The sequence below is a fragment of the Pteropus alecto genome, unplaced genomic scaffold (genome assembly GCF_000325575.1).
Source record: "Pteropus alecto unplaced genomic scaffold, ASM32557v1 scaffold3, whole genome shotgun sequence".
In the NCBI taxonomy this organism is placed as follows: Eukaryota; Metazoa; Chordata; class Mammalia; order Chiroptera; family Pteropodidae; genus Pteropus; species Pteropus alecto.
Genome location: NW_006442484.1, coordinates 64,259,224 through 64,284,884, shown reverse-complemented (window position 1 = coordinate 64,284,884; position 25,661 = coordinate 64,259,224). Strand labels below are relative to the sequence as shown.

The 25,661-nt window shown below is 38.0% G+C and overlaps 2 protein-coding genes and 1 non-coding gene across 3 annotated transcripts in view; 2 read left to right on the top strand and 1 right to left on the bottom strand.

Annotated features, from left to right (window-relative positions):
- MPP4 (membrane palmitoylated protein 4) overlaps nucleotides 1–10,503 on the top strand; it is a 37,905-nt gene extending 27,402 nt beyond the window's left edge. The window contains exons 16-22 of the mRNA XM_006921356.3: nucleotides 71–112; nucleotides 2,215–2,385; nucleotides 3,620–3,700; nucleotides 6,575–6,668; nucleotides 7,072–7,180; nucleotides 8,091–8,225; nucleotides 9,973–10,503. Of these exons, the coding sequence (XP_006921418.1) occupies nucleotides 71–112; nucleotides 2,215–2,385; nucleotides 3,620–3,700; nucleotides 6,575–6,668; nucleotides 7,072–7,180; nucleotides 8,091–8,225; nucleotides 9,973–10,164 (824 nt within the window). The 3' untranslated portion in view covers nucleotides 10,165–10,503. The remainder of the gene's footprint in view (nucleotides 1–70; nucleotides 113–2,214; nucleotides 2,386–3,619; nucleotides 3,701–6,574; nucleotides 6,669–7,071; nucleotides 7,181–8,090; nucleotides 8,226–9,972) is intronic.
- LOC112470432 lies at nucleotides 8,982–9,085 on the bottom strand. The gene has a single exon (XR_003043002.1). It is a non-coding gene; the product is annotated as a U6 spliceosomal RNA (small nuclear RNA).
- A 1,110-nt stretch (nucleotides 10,504–11,613) lies between the features above and the next one.
- TMEM237 (transmembrane protein 237) overlaps nucleotides 11,614–25,661 on the top strand; it is a 16,091-nt gene continuing 2,043 nt past the window's right edge. The window contains exons 1-12 of the mRNA XM_015596462.2: nucleotides 11,614–11,819; nucleotides 13,815–13,846; nucleotides 14,435–14,445; nucleotides 15,365–15,421; nucleotides 17,552–17,689; nucleotides 18,969–19,086; nucleotides 19,841–19,998; nucleotides 22,507–22,630; nucleotides 22,916–23,107; nucleotides 24,165–24,238; nucleotides 24,830–24,923; nucleotides 25,031–25,041. Of these exons, the coding sequence (XP_015451948.1) occupies nucleotides 11,781–11,819; nucleotides 13,815–13,846; nucleotides 14,435–14,445; nucleotides 15,365–15,421; nucleotides 17,552–17,689; nucleotides 18,969–19,086; nucleotides 19,841–19,998; nucleotides 22,507–22,630; nucleotides 22,916–23,107; nucleotides 24,165–24,238; nucleotides 24,830–24,923; nucleotides 25,031–25,041 (1,048 nt within the window). The 5' untranslated portion in view covers nucleotides 11,614–11,780. The remainder of the gene's footprint in view (nucleotides 11,820–13,814; nucleotides 13,847–14,434; nucleotides 14,446–15,364; nucleotides 15,422–17,551; nucleotides 17,690–18,968; nucleotides 19,087–19,840; nucleotides 19,999–22,506; nucleotides 22,631–22,915; nucleotides 23,108–24,164; nucleotides 24,239–24,829; nucleotides 24,924–25,030; nucleotides 25,042–25,661) is intronic.

Here is a 25,661-nt window from a genome sequence, read left to right as displayed (position 1 = left end):
CGTCGTCTGTTCTAAGTAAACTTTTCCTTCTTTCCCACATACTCTGCTCCTGCCATTCTCTGTGTTCCAGACAAGGGAGAATTTGTAGGCTGTGATCAGAAGTTCTTTATTGGTAGGTGATGGTTAATAACTTGCTAAGTTATATTCATACCAGCCTGACTCTATTCTGAAAGCTTCTTTTGCTGATGGATATTTCCCAACTTGTTCCTTGTTCCAGTTTCCCTTTATTATTGGGGGGGGGGTGGGGTATTGATATTCTGATACAGTGATCATTTATTGTAATTCATCTGGTTTCCACTGAACATTTCTTAATTATTCATCAAACATAGATCTTTTGTTTTCTTCCAGATTATTCCATAACACATTTCTCTTACTCTAAAGAGACCAATTCTCATATAGTTTTTATGGCTATATTTTCATAATCTGTCAACTGGGCAGAGCTTTCTGAAGGGCCGGGCACCACTCACTTAAAACCAGGCTGGGTTTCCTCCTCCAGGAGACAGTGGGAGAACAGCAGGGCTTCAGGGTCTGTAAAGTAGAATGTTGGTTCCCAGGCCTGAGAGCACGTTGGAATCAGCGGTAGAATTCTTTAAAAGCATGGAGCCACCTTTCTGCATCCATTCCAGAATAATTCAGCTCTGAATCCACTAAGTAGGCTGGACAGGGAAGGCGTCTGCACAAAGGTGGGGAAGAAGCAGCGTGGGGCGGGGCATCAGAGCCTGAGAGGGATAAGGAGAGCATCTCTGCAGGGACGATGGCAGCCTGGCGCAGGTTGCCAGAGCCAGAGTAAAGTGAGGAGGAAAGCTGCCATCACTTGGGCCCTGACACCTCACGACCTCTACAAAGACGCCCTCCCTCCTCACCCAGCTTGGGCTCTGACACTTTCTGCCAGGCTGCTGACAATGCTTGTCCCCACCGGCACTGATATTCTTGGTTGATACAATAACTAATGTATTGAGGATAATAAAAGCCAGTTTTCTCACTGTTAGAGAAGGAGTTATATAGAGAGAGAGAAGGAAGGGGACGGGGCTAGAATGAATTCTGTAGTGTTGAACTGGCATTGTGGGTAATGGTGTAAACTCATGCTTTTCAACATAGATAAATATAAATTTAGATGTAAGCGTGTTCGTTTGTGTGTATGTGCATGCGTGCATGTGTGTCTTATATATACACATGTCCCTCGGTGTATCTACTGAGAAGATCTGGGGACAGCTTCAAAAATACCAGAAATCCCCGCATTTGGGAGGCAGATGAAGCAAGATTCTAGGAGTTTGGAAATCACAACTAGAATGTACAGCTCTACCACATAGTGGTGAGCAGCCACCTAACCTGCCTATGTCTTAGTGTTTCCATCTGGAAAACGTGAGTAATAAGCCTGGCCCGAGCCACTGTTCCTCCTCATCTAGGACACTGCAGTAGCTTCCTCACTATTCTCACCTGAGCCTACACGTACTCTCCTCCCCACAGCAATCGGAGGAATTCTTCAGAGACATAAATCGAATCATGTCACACCCATCTCTTGACTGCCCAGTGACTGCCCATCCCACTTTCACCACAATCCAACAGTTAGCGGAGGCCCCGAGGCCCCAGTGCGACCTCCCAGCTTCCTCTCCAACCCCATTTCCTCTTTCTGTCCCTACCGCTCACTTCTCGCAGCCACACGGACCTCTGCGCTCTTCTTCACGCACTCCAAGCGTGACCCTTTCCCTGCATCTCTGCAGTTGCTGTTGCCTCAGCCTGGACTGCTCTTCCCCACAGATGCTCGTTAGCCGGCTCTATGACTTCATTCAGATACCTGCTCCACGTCAACTTTTCAGACACTTAACTGAACCAGCTACCTGAAGAAGCATCCTGTCAACTCTCTAGCCGCTGCTCCTTCTTTTAAACATTTATTTTTATTGTGGATTTTTCTCTCTCCTCCTCCATGCAATATAAATTTCATGAGGAAATGGGCTTGGTTTAGTTGACCACTCTATGACCCGCACTTGGTACAATGCCTGGCACAGAGTGGGCACTGAGTATCACTTAGAGGTAACATACGGTGGTGCATTTCGTTATTTCTCTTTCATATTGCTTCTTACCTTCTACTGTCAGCCATGACCTCGTTACCTAACACTTTCAAATCTCAGTCACTGCATGCTCCATCAGGTTTAAAGTGGGATGTAATCTCTCTTGCCCCGGATCTTATGTTCTGTGTGATTCCCCCCTCTCCAGCTGGCTTCCGCCGCAGCATGCGCCTTTGTCGCAGGAAATCTCACCTCAGCCAGGTGCGCGCCGGTGCGTGGTGCGCCGACAGCTGCTGCAGTGCGGTGGGCACCCCTTATGAGGAGGTGATGAGGTACCAGCGACGCCCTTCAGACAAGCACCGCCTCATAGTGCTCGTGGGTACGTCAGGGCGGGCGGTGTCTCGTCTCATGATAGCAAAGTTCTCGATTTCATAGTCTTGCATTGGGAATAGTTGTAAAAGCAGAACTCTTTTATGAACTGCCATATAAACACATCTTAAAAAAAGAAAACCTGTTTTATTCGTGTGTGTTCATAAATAAAACTTCGTCGTATCATGCTTTTTCGTCTACAATTCAATGTGATATGCCCTGGTGTATTTGAATTTGTATAAGTTGTATTGTGATGGGGTTATAACAGATTTTTTTTCCTCTTTAGAATTTGTCATATAAGCATTGATGAGTGTTCTCCCTGACCGGATCATTCATCTGTATTAGAAAAAAAAATATCCTCAAGATCAATGTTTCTAAGAATTTCGTAACCACATCTTTTAGAAAAGTGTCAGTAGTCTTCTGGACTCTCTCTTCGGTGCTAAAGAACAGGGAGACGTAGTGCCAGGGTGACTGGCTCTGGGACCAGGATCTCCACAAAGCGGGTCCCTGTGCAGTAGTAACCCATGTCTTATTGCCATCTCCTCTGTGCACTGCGTTTGTGATTAAGGCAGGTCCCCGTAGAACAGGACAACATGGTTTACAGCCTGGATCAACTACAAAATTTGCAGGTCACAAGGCAAAATAAAAATGCAAGGGCCCCTCATTAAAAAATTACTAAGAATATCAATGTGGTAAAGTAAGAACATTAAACCATAGGCCCTATGTAACTGCACAGGCTTCTATGTCCAGGAAATCAGCCCTGCCTCCAGTTATACGTGGGGTGTTGATTCAACCACCTGTCAGGAAATGTGCCCCTGATTTCTGTAAGTCATAGGGCCTATTATCGTGGAGCCTGATTTCTGGGTTGTGACATGATAGAAACTTCATTTGAAGAGAAAAGGCAAATTGTTTCAGATGATCTGAAATGAGGCCGGAGAATTCTCACAGGGTCCAACATTAGATGAATTTTGCTGGGGCGATGGGCTCCTGCAGTTCCCCATCTCATTTCTGAATGTTGAAGAAATGTGAGTTACTTCTTCACATCTTAAAAAAAGAAAACCTGTTTTATTTGTTCCCAAGAGTTTTCTGGGGTTGTTCCAATTTGAGAGAAGGGAAGTCATTTAATTTCCCTAAAAACATTTGCTCTCAAGTTTCTTCAGTAGAAGGGCTGAAATGATACTTTCACCACATAATTATATTTTATCTACATCTAATGGTTTCTGTATGTGACTTTTTGTGTTTAGGACCTTCTGGTGTTGGAGTAAATGAACTGAGAAGACAACTTATTGAACTCAATCCTAACCATTTTCAAAGTGCTGTGCCACGTATGTTTAAGTTTTTTTCATAGCAGTTTATGCTTTGGTAAAACTTTGCCTCTGCAGATGTCCTGATCTCAGTTAACTAAGCCATTCCATTTTTGTTGTGAAAATATAAGACAAAAGGGATAGTTCTTAGTATTTCTAACTATATTTATTTTAATAGAGGGAATTGATTTACTGACATGGAGGTAGCTAGGCTTTTAAAAGATGACTTTGTCTTGTTTTCATTTCTTAATGATCATATAGATGACTCTTTGGGAAAACTAATATTTAGCAACAATAGCTAACATTTATTCAGTACTTACTATTTTCCCAGCACTGTGCTTGGCTCTTATTTGTTTTTTTTATTTAAAAATGTTAATATATGCACAAATAATGTCATGTAAATCTATAAGTATGATTATACCATACTGGCGGGAAGAGCTTGTGAGTGTGGGTGGTTCCCCTTCACCTCAAGGCAAGTCAGAGGCACTTGGGGGAACCATTTAAAGAGTTTAATATGGGCTCCCTGCAGTTTGGGTATCAAATCATACCTAAAAAAGTCTAAAGGATAAGAGCTTAGAGGAAGTGAAAAATGGCTATAGTTTGGAAAGTAGCTGCCCTTTTAGAGTCTGTCCCAGCAAAAGTGATGTTTCCCAGGGATAAGATCTGGGTTGGTAATGTGGGAGGAAGTAAGCCTGGGGCTGTCTTAGTCCTGCCCAAGAAGAAGTCTCGGCAGAAAGAGGCCATAAGGGGACCCCCAAATACCTCAGGGCATGGGAGAAATCACAAATGACTAGCTGGAATAGAGGTGTTTTTAAGATACTCAGTGGTGGTGGTAAGATGGTGGTAGCGGTTGCAAAATAACCCAAACATCCTCTAAGAGAGAAAGAGCCAGGGAGACAATAGCAACCAGCATCAGTTAAGTAAGAATTGTTCTGCTCTGTTTCCTGTCTGCTCTCTCTGCACTCCACCCTTGGAGAGTTATAAAGCTGGAGGAAGAGCAGTAGAAATGCCTTGAAAGGGAAAAAACAAAGTGAATCTTCCCTGGGTACAGCAAGCCCGAGCTAGATGTGGGGAGGAGAAGCCTAAAATATATATAAAATTCATACCTTTGATTATTACATGGGGATGGAATTTTAATTATTCAGTTGACACTGAGTTTTGTCACATGAATGGTGGTGGACATTATTTTTAAAGGAGTAATCAGAAGAGTCATGGGAAGGGCTAGCTTTCATCCAAGAACAGGGGAAGGTCTTGCTCTAAAGAAGGGCAGTTGAAGACAAAAAAAATAGTTGTTTTATAATCACAGCCATAGGCTGTGCTGTCCAAGTACTGTTTGCCTATGTAAGAATGGGCATTAACTTCAAAAACAAAAACTAAGAAAGAAATCATCATTTTTCAATAATCTGGAGGAAAATAAAATGCCCACAGAATATAAACAATTGTAAGGAGAATGGAGAGCCATCATGCAAAGTGAGAGAAAGTATTGTCCATATTTTGCTTCTTAAATTGAGTGGATACCTTTAAGCTTAAAATCAATACCTTGGGTTATGTACCAATTCACAGACTTTAACATACTGAAATACAGTCCAATAGAAGCTGAGGAGAAGGGATCATCTTAGGTTTATATTAACATAATTTACTATCATCTGAGAACCACAATGTTTTACTAGAATTTTTTTTTTCAGTACAAAGCTATAAAAGTGGCATAATTGTAGGAAGTCTTAGGATCTGAAGAGAGGCTTGAATAAATAAAAAAGAAATGACCTCCAGATGACATTTGCTTTTTGAGTCCCTTGAATGTCCATAATGCCTTTTACCATTTAAGTCCTATTTCAAGCTCCTACTTGGTCATTTCCATGTGTTGATATCATCAGGTGTTGATCTATTTCATCTTTAAACTTTATCAAATGCAGATACACAATTTTTATGAAGAAGAATTTATTGTAATTCAGATTAAGGAATTAGTTTTGCAGCACATATAGGATATAGAGTTGGAACTGTGTCTTATTCATCTTTGTGTTTTGAGAATCTAACCTGATAGCTGGAACATAGGCACTCAATACATGTTAGTTGAATAAATGGATGAACAGACAATGAATCACTTATACAGATTTGATTAACTCCTACATTCTATACTAGGTGGTATTTAAGTTGAAGAATCTATAATCAAAATGGTCATATCAAAGAAGCAGATTGAATCCAGACTCTACCAATTTTTCCTTTTTGAAGATCCCTAAAACTAATCACTATCTCACTTGGATGTTAATACATCGGGAAGAGACTGCAGACTGTCATTGACTTTTTCCATTTCATATTGGAGACAATCTGGTGTAATAGAAAACATTAGTCTAGGAGGAGTCATAACACCTAGGTTCTTGTTTTCAACTTTGCTTTTCATTCATCTTATGTATGTGAACAAGTTACTTACTCTCTAAAATTGTCAGTTACTTATCAGTAAAGTATAGGCAATAAAATTTCATCTAGCTAGGAGTGTGAAGGATGAAATGAGAGCTTGGAAAAGGCACGTATCTAAGCATAAGATATTGCTGGTATTGCTGCCTGGGGGCCTTTAGGCATCTTAGGGCTCATGCATAATTCACTAGTACCTGTTGTAAAGAGCAGGTGTTCCCTTGGGGCATCCCTATCCTGGCCTAATACCTAATACATTCTTGTCCAAGCCATGATCACTTAATAAAGGTTTATAGATTAACTGATTTTGATATGATAACTTCCACTTTCTTATCAATTCAGGCTCCTTTTTTGGTTCTAGAATTTTATTTATCTATTTATATATTCACTTATTTATTTTGATTAGACATTTTTTTAATCCAAATGTGTATTGGTAGTGAATTTTGAAGGTTCGAAGACCTTTTTAAAAATTCTCTTTTTTAATAGATACTACTCGTTCCAAAAAGAGTTATGAAATGGATGGACGTGAATATCATTATGTGTCAAAGGAAACATTTGAAAGCCTCATGTATAGCCACAGGTAAGCTAGACGTTCAGAATCTGATTCTTGCCTATGGTTGTTTTACATTCAAAATAGATTCTCTATTTTTATGCTTTGTCCAAAGCTTCTGAGGTAATTTCTTTTTGTTTCTGAAGAATTAAGCAAGAAATTGTAAGTCGACGTACAGTACACCAATTATTGGATTATGAGAGGGGGCAGAATTGAGTTGCAAATTTTAGAGAATTTGGAGAAGTCATAAGTCCTAGCTCTCCTAATATTTTTTTCTCCTGTCAAATATCTACTACTCCTTTTTGTGCTAGTAAAGTCCACATATTTTATTCTATGCTGTTAGAGTTTACCTTCATGTTACTACTAATAATATTTTATAAATAATATTTTATTTGTAGAAAGAGTTCTTGTTTTCTTCATTTCACTCTTACAGGATGCTCGAGTATGGTGAGTACAAAGGCCACCTGTATGGCACCAGTGTGGATGCTGTTCAAGCAGTCCTTGATGAAGGGAAGATCTGTGTCATGGACTTAGAGCCTCAGGTGGGTCTGTGGTGGAATGTTCCCATCTCCCCAAAGTAATGAATGCATGCCATCCATTTTGTGCGCATGCTGTAGGTTGTAGCTGAGACACTTTATTCTGTTAGCCTGTTAAGAATAAGACACTACTCATATCTAAGGGCCAGGATCTTACATGAGGGATCAATACTAATATCTTGTTTTTAGTTAGGGTAGAAATCTAGTTTCTCAGACACAAAACCAGAACTGAGAAGGTGGCCGTAAAGAAAACTTAGAATCCTGTGTTGACCTTGGTCACAAAGGCATCAAGGTAACTTCCTATAGAGGGGATAAGATATTGGCTTTACACAAGGAAGAGAGGTTCCTATGTTGTCATATCTATAGCCACCTCCCCAGGACCATATGTGGAATGGAGCAGGAGTGAGCAAGTTAAGATAAAGAACACACAATGTGTAGGCCCAATTTTTATGATTCTTGTATTTTCTTTGCGTTTTCTGTAGTCATTTAAAACTATACTTTATGTTCTAAAGAGAATAAGGGGACAATAGATTTGTTCTTACTGGTGGTCAGTGTGAAGATGTCAGTAGTATCGGTGGCAAGAGGGAAGGGAAGTGAGGGTGAAACAGCTGATCTGCCTTGACAGTCTGTCTTTGCCTTTGTCTTAAGAGACCATGTATAGAATCCTATTATAAGATTTCAATAAAGGAGTCATGCCAGTAAAACAGAGTCATGATTTGAACTTAATTTGATTCTAGAACCCCATCTTTTAATTTTTAAAATGTTTTTTAGATTTGAGAACTTGGGGGCACATGGAAATATTCTCTGGCTAAAAATAATTGCTAATTTCTAGTTTTCGAAATTTTGAGAACATTCACATTGACTCTAGGAAATTAGGTCTTCTGTTTTTAAATGTGTACTTATTTTTTCTGTGTAGGGTATTCAAGTGGCTCGAACCCATGAACTGAAGCCCTATGTCATATTTATAAAACCATCTAACATGAGTTGTATGAAGGAATCGAGGAAAAATGCCAAGATCATTACAGACTACTTTGTGGACATGAAATTCAAGGTAAGACACAGAGGAAGTTTTTTTTCTAGTCAAACATCGCTGTATTGTTTCCACAGCATCCTTATGTTAAAGAACATAATTTATGTTTCTAATGAATAATGCCCTTATGATTTATCTTTACTGGACATCATTTATAAATATCAAAATAAAGTTTAATAACAGCTATAATGCTATTCTTAATTTTTTCTTCTTTTTAGAGTCTAGCTTAAAAAAAGAAAGATCCCTAAACTGCAGTTCACAGAGCCACACAGAAATTGGGTGTGCACAAGCCTGATATTTGTATTTAAAATGGATTATTTTACAGAAACATTTAAAAATTTACTTTAAAAATGCTCTAGTGAATATAACTCATCTGTAATCTGAGGTGTCTTTCTATATATTTCTAAACATACAAACTTTTTATTAATGATGATGGTACTAATAGAGGAGCCAAGCCAGATGAGAATAGATGAATTTTTTTCAGTTTTATATATAAATTTTTTCATTAAATCCACTTTATTTTAACTCATAACATACATTCAGCAAGGTTTAAAAATCTTAAGTGTACAGCTCAATGAATTTTTACATATGTATTCACACAGATAACTATTTCCTAGATCAAGTTAATACATCTACTTATTTGTGTGCGTGTGTGTGTGTATGTGGTAAAAAATACATAAAACACAAAATTTACTACCTCAACCATTTTTAAGTATATAGTTCAGTCACACTGTGAAACAGTTCTCCAGAACTTTTTCATCTTGCAAAACTGAAATTAAAAGTACGGAATGTATCACGAATTTACATGCCATCTTTGTATAGGGGCCATGCTAATCTCTGTATTGTTCCGATTTTAGTATATGTACTGCTTAAGTGAGCATAAGGTATTTTTATATTATCCTTTATCTTCTATTATTTTTATCTTTATAGTTTTTTCAGTGACTACTGTATGAAAGTCTGATTCGCAAGTTTGCATTTCAGACAGTGGAGTTCATGGATATGTTATCTGAGTCCTATGGGAATTTAAAATGTGTTCTTTCATTTTTATGGCAATATACACAAATTAATAAAATTATTTCTGGATCATGTGAATGGATGCCTTGTAAAGGAGTACTGCCACAAAATTTCAGTGCCTGCATTTATATCTGTGTTTATGATTGCTTTGGCACAAAGTTGTACTATTTTAATTGTTGTGGACAAATAAGAAAATAACAGAAATGAAGTTCGTACATTAGTACCAAGTGAAGGCCAAATGACCTTCATTGAATGAGCATTTCACAGTAGCAGAAATATACAGTGTTATAGTGAATTAAGTCATTGTGAAGCAAAGGGTAATTTAGGTATTCTCAATTCAATAGAATGATGTCATACCATTCCATGTTGAAAATAGCCATTTTGTATCTGCAGAATAATGTCATTCTTATCAGTTAATGTTCATTTGAAATTTATGTTTAAATTTTAATTACATTTAAAATTTCTTTGGTTGTTTTTGTATATGGTATGAGAGCTTCAGTGTTTAGATAATAGAATAAGATAATTTAAGTTTAAGTGAACTATGAACTGTTACATAATTTTGTGAAAACTTGACCAGGAAGACATTATGACTGAAGATAGAAACATAAGTCTATGGTTTAAAATAGAGAACAGTAATTTGACCTAGTTGTTTCTCTAAATAGCTGAATGTAAAAGCATAACAAACTGCACATTATTTCTGTTCTATTCATCTTATTAAGTTTATGCTGTCCATATTTTTCTATTTCTCCTGAAGGATGAAGATCTACAGGAGATGGAAGATTTAGCCCAAAAAATGGAGACTCAGTTTGGCCAGTTTTTTGATCATGTGATTGTGAATGACAAGCTGCAAGAAGCATGTGCCCAGTTGTTGTCTGCAGTTCAGAAGGCTCAGACGGAGCCTCAGTGGGTACCAGCGACATGGGTTTCCTATGATCCTGAGTCTTAGGGAGGCATTCTGCTTAATGCTGGAGTTTTAACAATGTTCACCCGTTAGAAAGCTCTGGGCTAACAGCTGCAATCTAATATAGCAATATTTGCCCTATTATAATGTGTGCAACTTTAAAAGTACTTTAGTTTATTAATTTTGAAAAAAAATCCATTGTATGGTTATGTTTATCTATTCGGCTTTTGGGAAAAAAAAGTTTTCCTTTACCTCATATGCAGCAATTGATAGGAATATGAACAGTGTTAAGTCACTGAGTATGAGAACCCTTCATAGATTTCATGTGGTCTTTGTACAATTTAGATAAAAAGAGCTTCCCTAAATAAAATAAGTAGTATTTAATTTCAGAGACTGTATATTACCTTATGAAACTTGTTTTATAAAAATGACTTTTACAAAGTGTCTACTTGACTAACTCGGCAAGAAAAATGGGTTAAAATACACATTGCACATCTAACATCAAAAACGACAGAAACTGTATTGTACTCAACATTTTACACATCAGGCTACAAGGAAAAATTATTCTTCTGATCAGAGCTATAACAATCATTAATTTTCCTAAAGTCAATATCTACATTTATGCCTAAATCAGGAAAGCGCAATGGACTTTAATCATAGAGACCAGTATCCGAGAAAACCACAAGATGAGGATGTTACTCCAAGAAGTCTTGTTTTTCCTTCTTCGATAGGTCTGAGACTTCCAGTCACTCTTCCTGCCCCTGTATCTATCTTCTGCATATACACACCATCCCTCTACTCTCTCTTAACTATAACTGCGTGTTTCAAAATATTTGTAATTTTTTAAAGTGAATATTCTGTAAAACCCAACCAAACGAAATGAAAATTGTCATGTTTAATGATACTTATGTGAGCCCGTTTAATGATACTTATGTGAGCCCAGAGTTGATTTTGCTGTGCTTGAGAAAAAGGTTTTCCAAACTTGATTTACAAAGTTATGGAATGGAGGGTCATGCCCGTCCAGCGCAGCGCGGCGCAGCACTGGAGAATGTGCCCGAGTGGGAAGCGTGAGAGGTTGAGAAAAGACAGAAGACAGAAAGTTGGGTTCAGGAGGTCCACTGTCCACTGATGGTGGAGCCCCGGCGCAGTTTTATTTTTGCAAGGTGCTTATATACTTATGCATGGCAACACTGTTTCTACTTCGACCTTCAGCTTGTTTGTCTGCCTGCAGCTACATTTGAACCTCCTTGTTCTCAGAAGGAATTTGCTAGGTGGGGCAACCCTTGGTTGTCCTGCAGACTGCAAGGACCTTGTAAGCTTACAGTCCGCTCTCCACAGGGTAAGCAACTGGAGAAAATTTGAGAATTGCCTCTATCAAAACACACATACACACACACACACACACACACTCCACCTCACCTCCATTCGAACTGAAACGTTGGCCCTGGAGTTGGAGCTAACTGCGTGCGTCCCTAACTCTGACGCCTTGGAAAGCCTGACTGGGCAGAGCAGAGGCGGGAGGAGCCGGGGCCCCAGAGGCGGCGGTCTAGTCAGGATCTGAGAAGCCCCCGCCTCCCTCTGGTCTCGGAGGCCACGGCGTCGCGGGGAACTAGGCTCGGGCGGCGGCGGTTGCGCTGCGGGAGCACTACAGGGAGCGAGCCATGAGGGCCGACCCGGGGCTTCGACTGGAGGACCACCCGGTGAGCGGTGAGGGGTGCGTGGGCCAAGGGAAGTGGCGCGGGAGGAGGGTGCAGCTCCAACGCAGCAGCTACCCCTGGGGCAGGGCCGACGCGCTAGGGATCAGAAGGGGAGATCCCGGCTAGTGGATGCGCACACCGACCCCTTCGGGGGCCACAGGATCGGACTGGGGCGGGTGCTGGAAGTTCGTCCCAAGGCCGGGACCCGAACTCCTGGAGCCAGGCGAGGGGCCAGGCGTGAAGTTTCCAGGGGCCTCGGTGCTTCTGTTGTCATGACGACGCCTCACTTCTCAGCCGCCCCAGCCCCTGCGGGTACCGGGCTGCCAGCGAGGCCCTCCCTGATGACTCCGCCCGCAGGGCATGCAGCAACCGGGGGGAGAGAGACCAATCTTTGCCAGCGGAGATTTTTCAGCACGATCTTCTCTCACGTCTCAAACAAACCATTGTAACTACTTTGGAAACCGTGGGGGAAACCGCTTCCCCACACCCGCTGGAGTCCCCCCTCCCGGGCACGTCAGCCCCGACTCCGACGCCCCATTTCCCGCGGGGGTAAGACGGAAAAGCAAGGCAATGCCAGGCCAGGCCAGGCCACGCCAGGTTCCGACGCTCCCCACTTGTTCCCACCGCGCCAATGAGCGGCCGCTGGCTGCAGCAGCCATGCGACGCAGCCCGATGACGCACTGCGCCTGCGCGCGGCCGGCCCCAGTGGGCGTGAGCTAGCGCCGGGTGTGAGCGCCGCCTGGCGGCGGGCGGCCGCCGGGGGCTTCCCGAAGAATGGGAAAGAAGCAGGTGGTAAGTGAGCCCGAGTTACATTTGAGTTATTAGGATTTTGTGTTTAGTCGAACCGCCCTGCTTTTGAGGGGATTAAAGGTTGGGGTTTTGGATGAGTGTCACCTCATTTTTGCGGGACTTTTGAAATGTGGAACCGTGTGAACTGAGCCTTGGCTAGAACGCGATTCATAGCATCTTTAGAACAAAAGCGCTTTCATGTGACTGTCCTACTTTTCCAGTTGTAATTTTGAGTACTGGACGGTATTAAGCCTTACCCTCTTCTTGCAGCATTTGTATTAATACACTGTTTGAACGAATAGATTGCTAAATGGGACAGTTGCAGAGCGAACTACAAAAGTGTCTAAAATTTAACCCTATTGAATCAATGCCCTGTGCAAGCAGCATGAGGTACTTTGAACATTAAATTGATTTCTAGGCATTTCTGTTAGTATTTTATTTTGAAATATTTGAGAATGCTTCTTAACTATAATCTCTCTGAACTACAAACACAACTTTTCTTATTTGTGTAAAGCAGCATTTATAAGGTCTCCCCTCCACCCCATTCTTTCTGTGCTAAAATGCATTCTTCATCCTCTATTCAGTGATCTTTTTAATAAGCATGTTACTATGCAGCTCAAAACCTCCATAGGCTTCCTATTGAATTAAAACAAAATCTAGATTCCTTCCCTCGGTCTTCATGGCCCTAATTAATCTGGTCTCTGCCTACCTCATCTTGGCAACTGCTGCAGCCTTACTGGCCGCCTTTTACCTGAACACTCGAAACCCAATCTCCCCTAAAGGCTCTTTACCAAAAATGTAGGCTCCTTTCTTATTCAGTTCTCAGCTCAGATATCTGAGACTTTCCTTAACTAAAGTAGCAGGTCTCACCCTCACTCATTTACTACTACATATGCCCGCACACACGTTATCTGCTAATACCTAATCATTAGAATGTAAAGTTCCATGGAAGCAAGATCTCTGTTTTGTTCATTATTATATCGTTAGTGCTTAGAACAGGGCTGGTCTGTAGATATAAAGGAACATAGGAAGGAAGGAATTTTATTTGAAATTTGGAATAGGCAGAACAAATGTGAATATTGGTCCATTTGATTCTCATCAGTACCTCCTGGCTTCACTGATAAACAGGGTAATCAAAAGATTTGAAATATTTAAAGTAAAGATCCTCTAGGTTTTTACTTACAAGTAATTTTCTTCTTTTTCCCATAGCGTCCTCCACGAGCCCTTCCACCTGTGCCAAGGTAAAAGTACTTTACAGTAATTTTATTATTGAGTTTAAAAATATAAAATGAGTAAAGTGAAAAATTGACTAGCATTGCAAAACTGTAATAATTCAGAAAATATTTCTTGAAAATTTTAGGAAAAGGCTTCTTAACAGTTTAAAGATGAAATATCCTTGAATCATTAAGATAAGATTTATAATTAAATATTCTGTTCCAGAGCCTAAATGTCAATATGGGTTAGGATAATGGATCCGTTTAGAATATTTTAGTGTCTTGTTTATCAGAATTTCGATTCTCTTTTGTTTGCTAGAGTAGTTTCCTCGGAGTTTAAGCTGATTTTAATCGGTGACAAAATAAGAATTCTTAATCTATTTAATCTACTTTATTAATAGACAGTAGGGAATATGTATATGCAGGTTCAGAAAATATTGGTATTATAAAAATAAGCTAGTTTGTAAACTAGCTGACTTTGTATGAAAGCGAATTGTATTTTAAATCTGTAATGATTTAAGTCAGTTTTCAATTTGACAATATATAATAGCTTTCTAATTAATAGTTTCTTCTTTTGTCTTTGTCCTGATTAAATTTGGTCGGTGTCATGTAAAGTTCTATTCAAGGTGAGTTAGTTCATTGTCAATGTAAAACTTTCTAAATGTAGTATTTGATGTTCAAAAGTTAGTTTGATTCCTTAATCTTTCTCATAAAATTAAATCTGAATGATATAATTTATAATACTACAATTCTGTTTATCATAATACTCTCCTACAACTGCCATTTTAAAATGGTGATTGATTTTTAACACTGATTATATAGTTATATATGACTTTACAAATATAAAAGCACTTATTCCTGAATGGAGTCACCCAGATTATAACTCTTGGCTAGTTTATAGTTCTGCGTTAGGGTCTGCATCTTCCTTTGTCTCATTTAGTCAGGATAGACTGGGTAATGCTACATTAACCCCAAGATCTCAGTGATTTAATATTTTACAGAGTTATTACTAATTGATGCTAAGTCCATTTTGGAAACAATCCAGGGCAGTTGGCTTTCACTACCTCTTCATTAACGATGTAGTGAGTCAGGCTACTTCCATACTGTGGTTCTGCCATCCTAATATGCGGCCTTCTCAGTTGCCACAGCAAGAGAAGAAAAAGCTGAAGAGTTTTTCACTGGCTCTTTCAATGTTTTGGCTTCCAAATAACACAGATCACTTCTGCCGAAAACCTGTTGACCAGAACTAATCATAGGCCACACCTAAGTACAAGGGATCTGGAAAATGTAGGGGATCAAATGACTATTTAGTGAGCTCACTTTCCATGTCACACTTTCTAACATTACTGACGAGCAGTGAGCTACTGATACCACACTATGGACTCTCTTTGTCTTTGTCTGTTTCTTGCCTTCTTCCCCTAATGTGTAGATTTTGACTGGACCCAGAGAAGAGAGAGAGAGGTCTTCCCTGTTGCAAGTTCCCTTTTGACTGTTCTCTGCATTAAATTTTAGGCAGCCTTTTCTGTTGTTCTTTCTGTTTTACAGATGATATTCCACTTAGTCGTCCTAAAAAAAAGAAGTCCAGAACAAAAACCACGCTAGGTAAGTTGTTCTTTGCTGTGTGGGATCACAAGTTTTTCCAGGACCTCGTGATAAACAGCACAGATCAGGAAGAGGCGAAGCCCCAGTAGTCCCAAGTCACTGCTGTGTTGAGGAAAGAATCAGGGTTACTTTGAAGCAGTGAGATTCCTGGTAGTAGTGAGGAGCAAGGCAGTAGGCAGCCTGAAGAGTGTTTAGAAGGAGTCATGAAATAGAGGGTTATGCCACCAATATTCTTACTTCCACTACATTCTTGGACTCTTTGGGGGTGTTTTAGCCCTAGACAACGTAAGTTATCTAAATTGTGATTGGTTCCAGACCCTGGCACAGAATACTGGATTTAGAGACATGGGGTTCTAGGATCCCTCACTTCAGTCAGAGAATGTCTGCGTTAGAGCATGAGTCTGAAGGCAGGGCCATATCATCCAGGTAGTAAAGCTTCAATAATGAGCAAATTCTGTGAACTCCTTTTTGTTTTAGTTATTCATTTATAATCCTGGGTGTTCCATAACTCAGACTCGCACATCCAGAATTCATCACCTTCAACGATAAGTCAGTTTTTTACTTCTCACTACAAATTTTGTTAATGGGAACCTCCCACTCTCCCAGTCACTCAGGTTGGAAATATCAGTGTCACCTGTAACTGGTCCCTTCATTCTACTTGCTGCTTTTCACAAGCTTGCTGCTTCTATGATGTCTTTTAGGTCTCTTTCCTCCTTGCATTTCCAGTATCACAGCTGTAGGCGGTTTAGCTACTTACCTCTTTTCACCTAAGCTATTGGGGTAGCCTCCAACGTTGCCCTGTGCTTCCAGCTTTCTTTCACTCTAACTGGTCCTGCCCGCCACTGCTGGCTGACCTTTTTACAGCTGATACATGACCATACACCTGGTTGGAAACTTATATTGGCTTATCATTGCCTAACAAATGGAGGAATAGATGGAGAAAAAGAAACGGAGATGGATGCATAAAGAAAAAGAAATATAGACACAAACAAAACAACAAATAGATGCACAGAAACGTAGATTCACAAAGATACTGAAATGGTAGGCCCTAAAAATACACTCAGTTAAATACAGACATGTACATATGGACTTAGGACAGTCACAGGTGGAGGATACAATAAAGACAGAGTTGGGGGAGCAGAGACACAGCTCTGTCCCAGCTACCAGCACTTCCTTGTAAAAAAGAGAAAACAAAAATTCAGTGCTCTAGACAAAAAAGGGAAATATGTTGCTAGGCTTTTATTAAAATTGTTTATTTTGGTTATTTCAAATTATCTGAAGTAGTGGGTGATGGGGAAAAAGAGATGTTTCTTCTTCTAGCAGCGAAATTGTTAGACAGAGGACCTGTGCATTATTAATATGATAGAATCTTCTAATTTGCCTTCAAGGAAGCTTTAGTTATTTTGTCACCACCAACAAGAGTTTGAGTGTCATTCACTAAATCTTTGATAACATTGGACAATATCAATCTTTTAAATTTTTTGTCAAACTTGTGGTCAAATAGTAGCTTATTTTAGTTTCTGATTACCTGGATACTAATGAGGTAAAGCATCTTTTCATTTGTTTATTAATATATTTATATTTCTTCTTTTGTGAAGAAGATAGGCAAGGGAATATAGTCAAGTAAAATCCAAATCTGACAAAATGTGTTGAAATTTGTTCAAAGACTTGATGAGGGGAGAGATCGAAATGAATGACCAAATGAAGAGATTTATAAATTATCCATTCAGTTATCCATAATGACTACCATTTGTTAATTTTACTAATGAAGTACTAAACTATAGAGGCTGATAATTCTTAAGGCATAAGACAAGTAAGAGAGTTCTCTATGGTGATAGTTTCCATTATGTTTTAACTTTTTTGAAAATTCTGAAGCAAATTCTTCTCCTTCCCTTCTTTTGTTCTTCCTAGCCCCTCCCCCTTTTTCTTTCTGATTCTCATTCCTCATTTCTTTCTTTCCTCAACTTAAAACCCAAAGTTACAGGTGAGGAGGAAGGAAATCTTGATCTGGGGTATAATCAGTTCTATAAAACAAAGGGTTGTTATATAGGACACGTTCTAGGTCTCTCTATTTAAGACTCAGTGATCTCTGCTCAAATTATCCCATTTTTCCACTCTGTTTTTCTGTAGCAAGTGCTTCTTTGGAAGGCCTTGTTCAGACTGCTGTTCATAGGCCATCTGAAGGCAGTGAGCCACCAACTAAAGAACCCATAGAGGAGCCAGAAGCTCCTGTTCAAAGGAGACAGAAGAAGACAAGGCTCCCTCTTGGTATGTAAAGAAACCAGGGTTAGGTTGTGATAACAGTTGTGATTTCTAGGGTATGATTAAAAACCTGTCTGTTCCCATTTTTCCCTACTCATATTCCATTTTTTTCTTTATCGTTTAAAATTTTTATTACTGGAGTAACTCAATTGGGTTAAGTCAAGAACACTTTAGAGGGTCTTTTTTGATCATATGTGTGTAGATTATGAGAGAAGGAGTACAAATTCAGGACTAAAATAGAAAGTTTAGATCTTGGCATGTATAAGAATTTAGTATATAATGAAAAGGACATTTAAGATTAGCGGGGAAAGGATAGATTCTGCATTAATAATATAATAAAGCAATGGCCAAATTTATTGGGTTTTGCTAAGACTCGGATACTATTCATGCTAAACAAGATAAACAATACTATATCATTTATTTTTTCTATAAAATTGGCAATGCTTTTTAAAAATTATAAAATCCAAATGTGCTGAAGGGAAATGGGTACTCATACACTGCTCATAGGAATGTAAATTGGTATAGCCTGTTCGAACTTGTAGCAAGGAAATAACTACAACAGCTACAATAATTAAATGATGTTGACTTCAACATTATTTATGAGTAGAAACTGGTAATACCAAATATTTAGCAGTGTGTTACTGGCCAAATAAATCCTTTTCTTCATTTAATAGAAATCAAGTACCCATCGAAAGGACTGTAAAAGTGCAATAATGACATGGAAAACCATCAGTAATATATCATTAAGTCAGAAACAAAGATTATAAAACAGTATATATCAGACAATCCCATTTTGTAAAATATGTTGTATTAGTTTCCTAGGGCTGCCATAACAGATTACCATAAACTGAGTGACTCAAAACAACAGCAATTTAGTCTCTGACAGTCCTGGAGGAGAGAAGTTCCAAATCAAGGTGTCCCCAGGGCCATGCTCCTTCTGAAGGCAATGGGAAAGAATTCATCCTTGGCTCTCCTAGCTTCTGGTTATTGTTGGTAGTCCTTGGCATTCGTTGGCTTGTGGCAGCATAACTTCGTTTTGTGCTTCTGTCTTTACATTTTTTCTTCTGTTTCTCTGTTAGATTGCTTACTTTTGTTCCATATTGTTTGGCATTGCAATTTCAGCTGCTTTTGTTGAGTTTTTTTTAGAGGTGTACATTTTTTTTAATTAAAAATTCGTAAGATGAAAAGATTTTGCCTGATTAAAATTTCCAAGGTTCTCTGATGTTATAAGTCTTATACATCACTTTTCTTTTTTGACAACTCAGTCTACTTTTTTTTTTTTCAGAATTGGATACTGCCTTCACCCAGAAGACATCTAGTCCATCTTTATTACGAAATGAAAATGGTATCGATGTGGAGCCAGCTGAGGAGCCAGTTGTTCAGAAACCACGAAGGAAGACAAAGTAAGAATTTATTTGTTTTTCTAAATGTTCTTCAGGGGTACTTTGATACTTAATTCAGAGCTCTCAAATGATAGCTTCTGATTAAGTCTTATTAAATACTTATAGTGTTTATCTCTAGGATAAGTAGATTACAAAAATTGGCAGTTAAACCGACCTAATGATGAATTTGAAGAGTAAACCACTGAGAAAAGTAAAATACTGTACTCAACTAGAAATTCTTAGGAACTATCTCTATAAAAGAGGAACACAAATAAAAGATTATATATAAGTAGCAAAAAATTTACATTTTAAAGATATTAAAAATTATGGTAATAGTAATAAAATCAGCTGTTATAATTTATTCAAATTATTATTTCAGCAATAAATAAAAATACTTTAGCATAGGAAATTAAGTGTCAGATAAAATAGAATGGCATACTTTAACGAAGTTGATTGGAAGTTGTATAACAATATTAATAGTATTTAGAAATGACTCTATAAACAATATTCAGTGTCTATTCAGAATCATATAATTTGAATTCTGGAAAGAACCTTACAAATCTAATTTAGTCACTTCATTGTCCAGATGAGAAAAGTGAGGCCCACAGAAATATTGGTGACTTGCTGCGCATACCAGTTAATAACTGATCTGTTTGAGTAAAATCAAATTTCTCCAAAGTCTAGAGCTCTTTTCTTTTACTCACAGGTACCTCCTTATGTGGGTCTGTAAAAATTCAACAATCATGCATTTTTCTTACATTCTTTCTGATTACAGGAAAACCCAGCCAGCAGAATTGCAGTATGACAATGAGTTAGGAGTGGAAGATGAAGACATCATTACTGATCAGCAAAGTAGTCCAAAACAGAAGTCAGTATTCACTGCACCCACTGGCATTAGCCAGCCCGTAGACAAAGTGTTTGTGGAAAAAAGCAGTAAGTAGTTTCTTGTTTTGGAACATGAGCTCTTTAAGAAGTATGCAAGGATATCCTTTGATCTAGAAATTATACTTCTGGAAATCTAAATTAAGGGAATAAGCAAAAATGTGGACAAAAATTTACACACAAAGCTAGTCGTCACACTGGAATATAAAAGAGGAGGGGAATGAGTTCAGTCAGTTATGCTATATTTATGTAATAAAATCTCCTGCACCATTAAAAATAATGTTTAGGGAAAATTCTACATTGCATGGAAAGAGTCTAATGAAAAATAAACATACACACACATGTAGTTTGATCTCAGCTGTAGAATGCATAGAACAAAAAACTAGAAGGAAATATGCAAAAATATTAATGCTGGTTGTTTCTGAGTTATAGTATTATGGGCAATTTTTAAAAAATCTATCCCCCAAAATGTACCCTCATACACTGCTGGTGGGAATGGAAATTGGTACAGCCACTATGAAAAACAGTACGGAGCTTCCTCAAAAAACTAAATAGAATTACCATGTGATCCAGCAATCCCTCTTCTAGGTATCTACCCCCAAATTTTGAAAACATTTATCCATAAAGATTTATGCACCCCTTTGTTCATAGCAGCATTATTCATGGTGGCCAAAACATGGAAACAACTGAAGTTTCCTTTGATAGATGAATAAAGTAGATATGGTACATATATGCAATGGAATATTACTCAGCCATAAGAAAAGATGAAATACTGCTATTTGCGACAACATGGATGGATCTTGAGATTATAATGCTAAACAAAATAAGACGGAAAACGTTGAGAACCATTTGATTTCACTCATGTGGGATATAAAACTGAAAGCAACAAACAAACATGACAAACACAAAGACTCATGGACACAGACCATGGATTAGTGGTTACCAGAGGGAAAGGGGGAGAGAGGGAAGGTAGATAGGGGTAAAGGGGACCAAATATTTGGTGATAGAAGGAAATTTAACTTTGGTGAACATACAGTGCGATATACGGATGTATTATTGAATTGTACACTTGAAACCTATTTGATTTTATTAACCAACGTCACCCCAGTAATTTTAATTTAAAAAAAAAAAACTCCCCCTACCCTTCCATCCATTTCTTTATTTTTTGTTGTATTTTTACTAGTTTTCTACAATTGGTAATGATGGTATTGGTGGGGCAGGTAATGATATAAATTCTATAATTAAAAAGAAATGAGAGAACATATATAATGGTGTTACCATATTAAATAAGAAATACAACATTATAATTGTATACTCCTTTGGAAATAGTTGTGATGTTGTATAGCACACGCTGGTCATAAGACTACGTTTGTAGTATTTGAGAAAAATCTTACCTAAAGGATGATCATGACATATGCTTCTCCCGTGGATATGCTATGAATATGCTGCCTAAAGGACTTGTCTGAAACATAAAGATTAGTCCTTAAATTAACAATTTATATGTTATGTAATTCATTTTAGAATTCTGGTTCTTTAATATCCCTTCTAAGGGATCTTGGCCAGTGAGGAACCTGTGATCCAGAGAAGCTAACTGACTTACCTAGGGACTCACAGTTGGTTAGTGCAGAACTGGGACTTGAATAAAGTTTTCATGACTTCTATCTAGTCAAGTGCTTTTACTAGTATACCATGTAGCCACTTAATTTACTTGTCTATTTTCAAGCAATATCACTCAGTCCTCATTTTTATTCTTGTTTCCCTTAGCATAGAAACTTCCCTGCTAGAGTAATTGACCATAAAGGATACCAGTTGTCCGTCCAGAAGTTGTCGGGGAAAATTAGGTGTTGCACCTCTGTCTTTCATCTTCTGAAATACCTGACAGCCAGGTTTGGCAAGCATAATTGAAATGGAACTTTGACTGCTGCCTGAGGTTCATTTGTGGATTTGCAGACATATGAGAAGGAGCTTCCTCCTCAACAGTAAAAGAATAAAGCTCTGCGGACACAGTGTTGCTGTGCTGACACTTGAACTGATACTTCTCACAGGAAACTTCTTAAGAGAAGTTTATGAAACAACCCGTTTCTTTTCTCTCATCACAGAGTGCCATGCTACACACACTGGCATCTTTTCCTAAGAAATTTAAAGTGTTTTCAAATACTTGCCTTTATACTGTTGACATTTAAACTTTAATACTTTTAAAGTCTCTAAATGAGAATATTTTAGACTTTGTCACGTTAAAGATTTCTAGACTTTTAGTTGGAAGTTCATTATTGCATTTCCTTAAATATAATTGATTTCTAAAACTAACCTCTATTTCAGGTTGAAAAGAAAGTGCATGGACATCGTCTATTTTTCCTAACGATAGAAAAAAGTAGTATGTTTAAACAACCAAAAGAAAAAGAGCCTTTTGAAACAGGGTCTGAACCGGATATAATTTTTAGATAGAAAAACAGCAAAATTTCAGTCTCCATCTGAGGGTTTTTAAGTGTGGATTAATAAAAAAAAGACTGTCAGGGTTCTTTCTTGTTCATTGTTAATAATTGTGTAATGTGTTCTTAGGGCGATTTCAGGCCACCGATCGTTCAGAGTTGATAAAGACCACAGAAAATGTAGATGTGTCGATGGACATGAAGCTTTCCTGGACCACCAGAGATGTTGCCCTTTCAGTGCACCGGGCTTTCAGGTGGCTGCCTTTGTTGGATTTTTCTTAAAACAAATGTTCCATATTTAAAAAAAAAAAAAAAAAGTGTTGATTGTTCAACACTTGACAAAATTAATGACTTTAAATGGTGAGTGGGTATTTTTTCTAAACATTCAATTGGAATTAAATCATCTGACTTCAGTGTCGTAAAAAGGCTTGTTTTTACTTTCCATGAAATGTTGAATTTTATTCTTATATATGAAGAGACTTTAAAAATATTTTTACTGTAGTAATTCATGTATAATAATCAAACTCTTTTTTATTCAGGATGGTTGGTCTCTTTTCTCATGGCTTCTTGGCAGGCTGTGCTGTGTGGAATATTGTTGTGATATATGTTCTAGCAGGAGATCAGCTTTCTAACCTCTCGAACCTTTTGCAACAATACAAGACTTTAGCATATCCTTTCCAGAGTCTTCTCTACTTGCTCTTGGCTCTCAGTACAATTTCAGCTTTTGACAGGTAAGACTGCTGTGACTGCAGATCCCTCTAACTTTTCTTCAGGAGGAAATGTTGAGCAAAATGTGTCATTGACTATGACAGTATTCAAAATAGAATTGTAGGACATTAACATTATTTTGACTTTTTTAAAAGCCAGCATGTGTCTATTTTTATTTTGGGAGGATGGGAACACCATGGGAGGAAAAAAAAATGCCCCAAAGTCTTAACCCATTCCAGCATCAACTCTAAGTCCAAAATTTCTTCCAGATACAATCAACTCAAAAAGTCTAAATCAAGTATAGGTGAGAGTCTGAGTATTGTATTAGTTTCCTAGAGTTGCTGTAACAAAATACTACAAACTCGGTGACTTAAAAGAACAGGCATTAATTGTCACAGTTCTGGAGACTAGAAGTCTGAAATCAAGGTGTTGGCACAGCCGATTCCATTTTGGAGGTCTCTGAGAGAGTCTCTGCTAGCTTCTCTCCTAGCTTCCAGCTCTTGCAGGCAATCCTTGGCTTGCAGAATCATCACTCCGATCTCTGCCTCTGTTGTCACTTGACAGTCTTCCTCGTAGGTCTTTGTGTCCCTTCTCTTCTTATAAGGGCACCAGCCATATTGGATTACAACCCATTCTAATGCCATCATCTTAACTGATCACATCTGCAAAGACTCTATTTCTAAATAAGGTCATGTTCACAGGTACCAGGATTTAGAAGTTCAGCGTATCTCTTTGGGAATACTGTTCAACCCCTAAAGAAAAACAACTTACAGCCTAATGATATGATAGTTGAAAGAGGTAGAATCTAATGAAATTTTACAGATCAAGTTAGTTTTTTCAGAATGTCTTAACTCCAAAGGAATGTTCACTAAAATAGTCTTCTAGTTAAATGTTTTATGTGGTCTTTATAAATAAGGGTCTTTCATGTGTGTTAAGTATAAACTGTAGCAGCTGAAAGCTTAGTAATAGACAATAAATATGGTAGCATTAGAAGAGAGAAGGACAAACTATAGTCAAGGGAGTACAGTTTTGTAAGAAGTTTACAGCCGCACTGTGACACGAGGCTTTTGTATTTTTCAGGATTGACTTTGCTAAAACATCAGTAGCAATCCGAAATTTTCTTGCCTTGGATCCAACAGCTTTAGCATCTTTCTGTGAGTAGTGTAATTTGATAACTGTTATACTTGAGTTACACTGTAATTTTGAATGAGGAAAGTTATTTTTTAAAAAGTTTATATTATTGCTACTTATAAACATTACTAATGGATGTTTAGTGGAATTTGTAATAAAAAACATGGAGGGATAATTTTGATAGAATTATTTTTCAGCAGTGATTGATCTAAATACTTTTTAAAAGTTTAATTTGGTCTAGATTACTTAATATTTAGCTTTCGTATTTTCTACTTGACATTAAACAGATAGAGCTGGTATAGCATTCCCATAACATACTATTTTATATCAGTTATGAAAGTGTTAAGACCTCAAGTCAATTAATTTCTTAAAAGATCTTCAAGATTCTTGTCAGTTTTAATGATGAAATAGTAAACATTTCAAAAGATCCTTCTGTACCTGTATTCTTGAAAAATGATAATAAAGGCTATCCAGCCTATTGAAATTGATCAAATGAATTTCTTTTATATCATCACTCTCCAAAGTACAGATTTTTTTGACTTTAATATATAAATTCAGAATAAACTGGGCTGTTAAAAATACATTATTAGTAATTTCATTTATCTTTTTCTCAGTGTACTTTACTGCTCTTATACTATCTCTGAGTCAGCAAATGACAAGTGACAGAATCTACCTTTACACACCTCCTTCTGTTAATGGCAGCCTCTGGTAAGATTCACAATGGCATTAGCAATTGTCGATGTTAATAACATGGACAGTGGGAGTGATGGCACTATTCCTATCCTTCCAATCTTTTACATGTCTTCATCTGTAAGGAACAATGAAGGTCCTGATTTTGTTTCTAAAATTGTGGCAAGAAAATATCTATCGATTAATGGATATCTATGTTTATAAATACCTGCATTTTTAATGAAATGTCTTTTTACAAATGTTTTAAATCTCTTAAATTATGGTTTTAAGATATGTCATTACATGGTGGACTAGAGGAGCCCTATACCCTCACCCCAAGTTGGGAGCCTAATACCCCAGAATAGTGAAGGGAGTGAGTAGCTAGGATAGAGCCAGAAAACCAAGCAATGCTGGAAGGAGAGCAGGCTAAGGAGTGCCAGCCTCCACGGATCGGTGGCCAGTTCACAAAACTCAGAGCGCCAGTCTTTTTTGAGAGAGTGGCTAGAGGCATGTGGTAAAGAGAGAAAAGAGAGGTAGTTCATGAAGAGTAGCACCATAGTATTTGGAAGAGAAACTTAGAAAAATATTTTGGCAACACCAAATTTCAATTTATATCAGTGTACAAAGCAGATCTGTTTAGAACTCAATAACCTTGAACCTTTGTTCTCATGATCTCTGTGTGTGTGTGTAGTGTATTTCATACTTTACTTGTTATTCCTGTATGTGAGGAAGGACTAATACTTATTTTTAAAGTTCATAAAATACATATATTTGGAT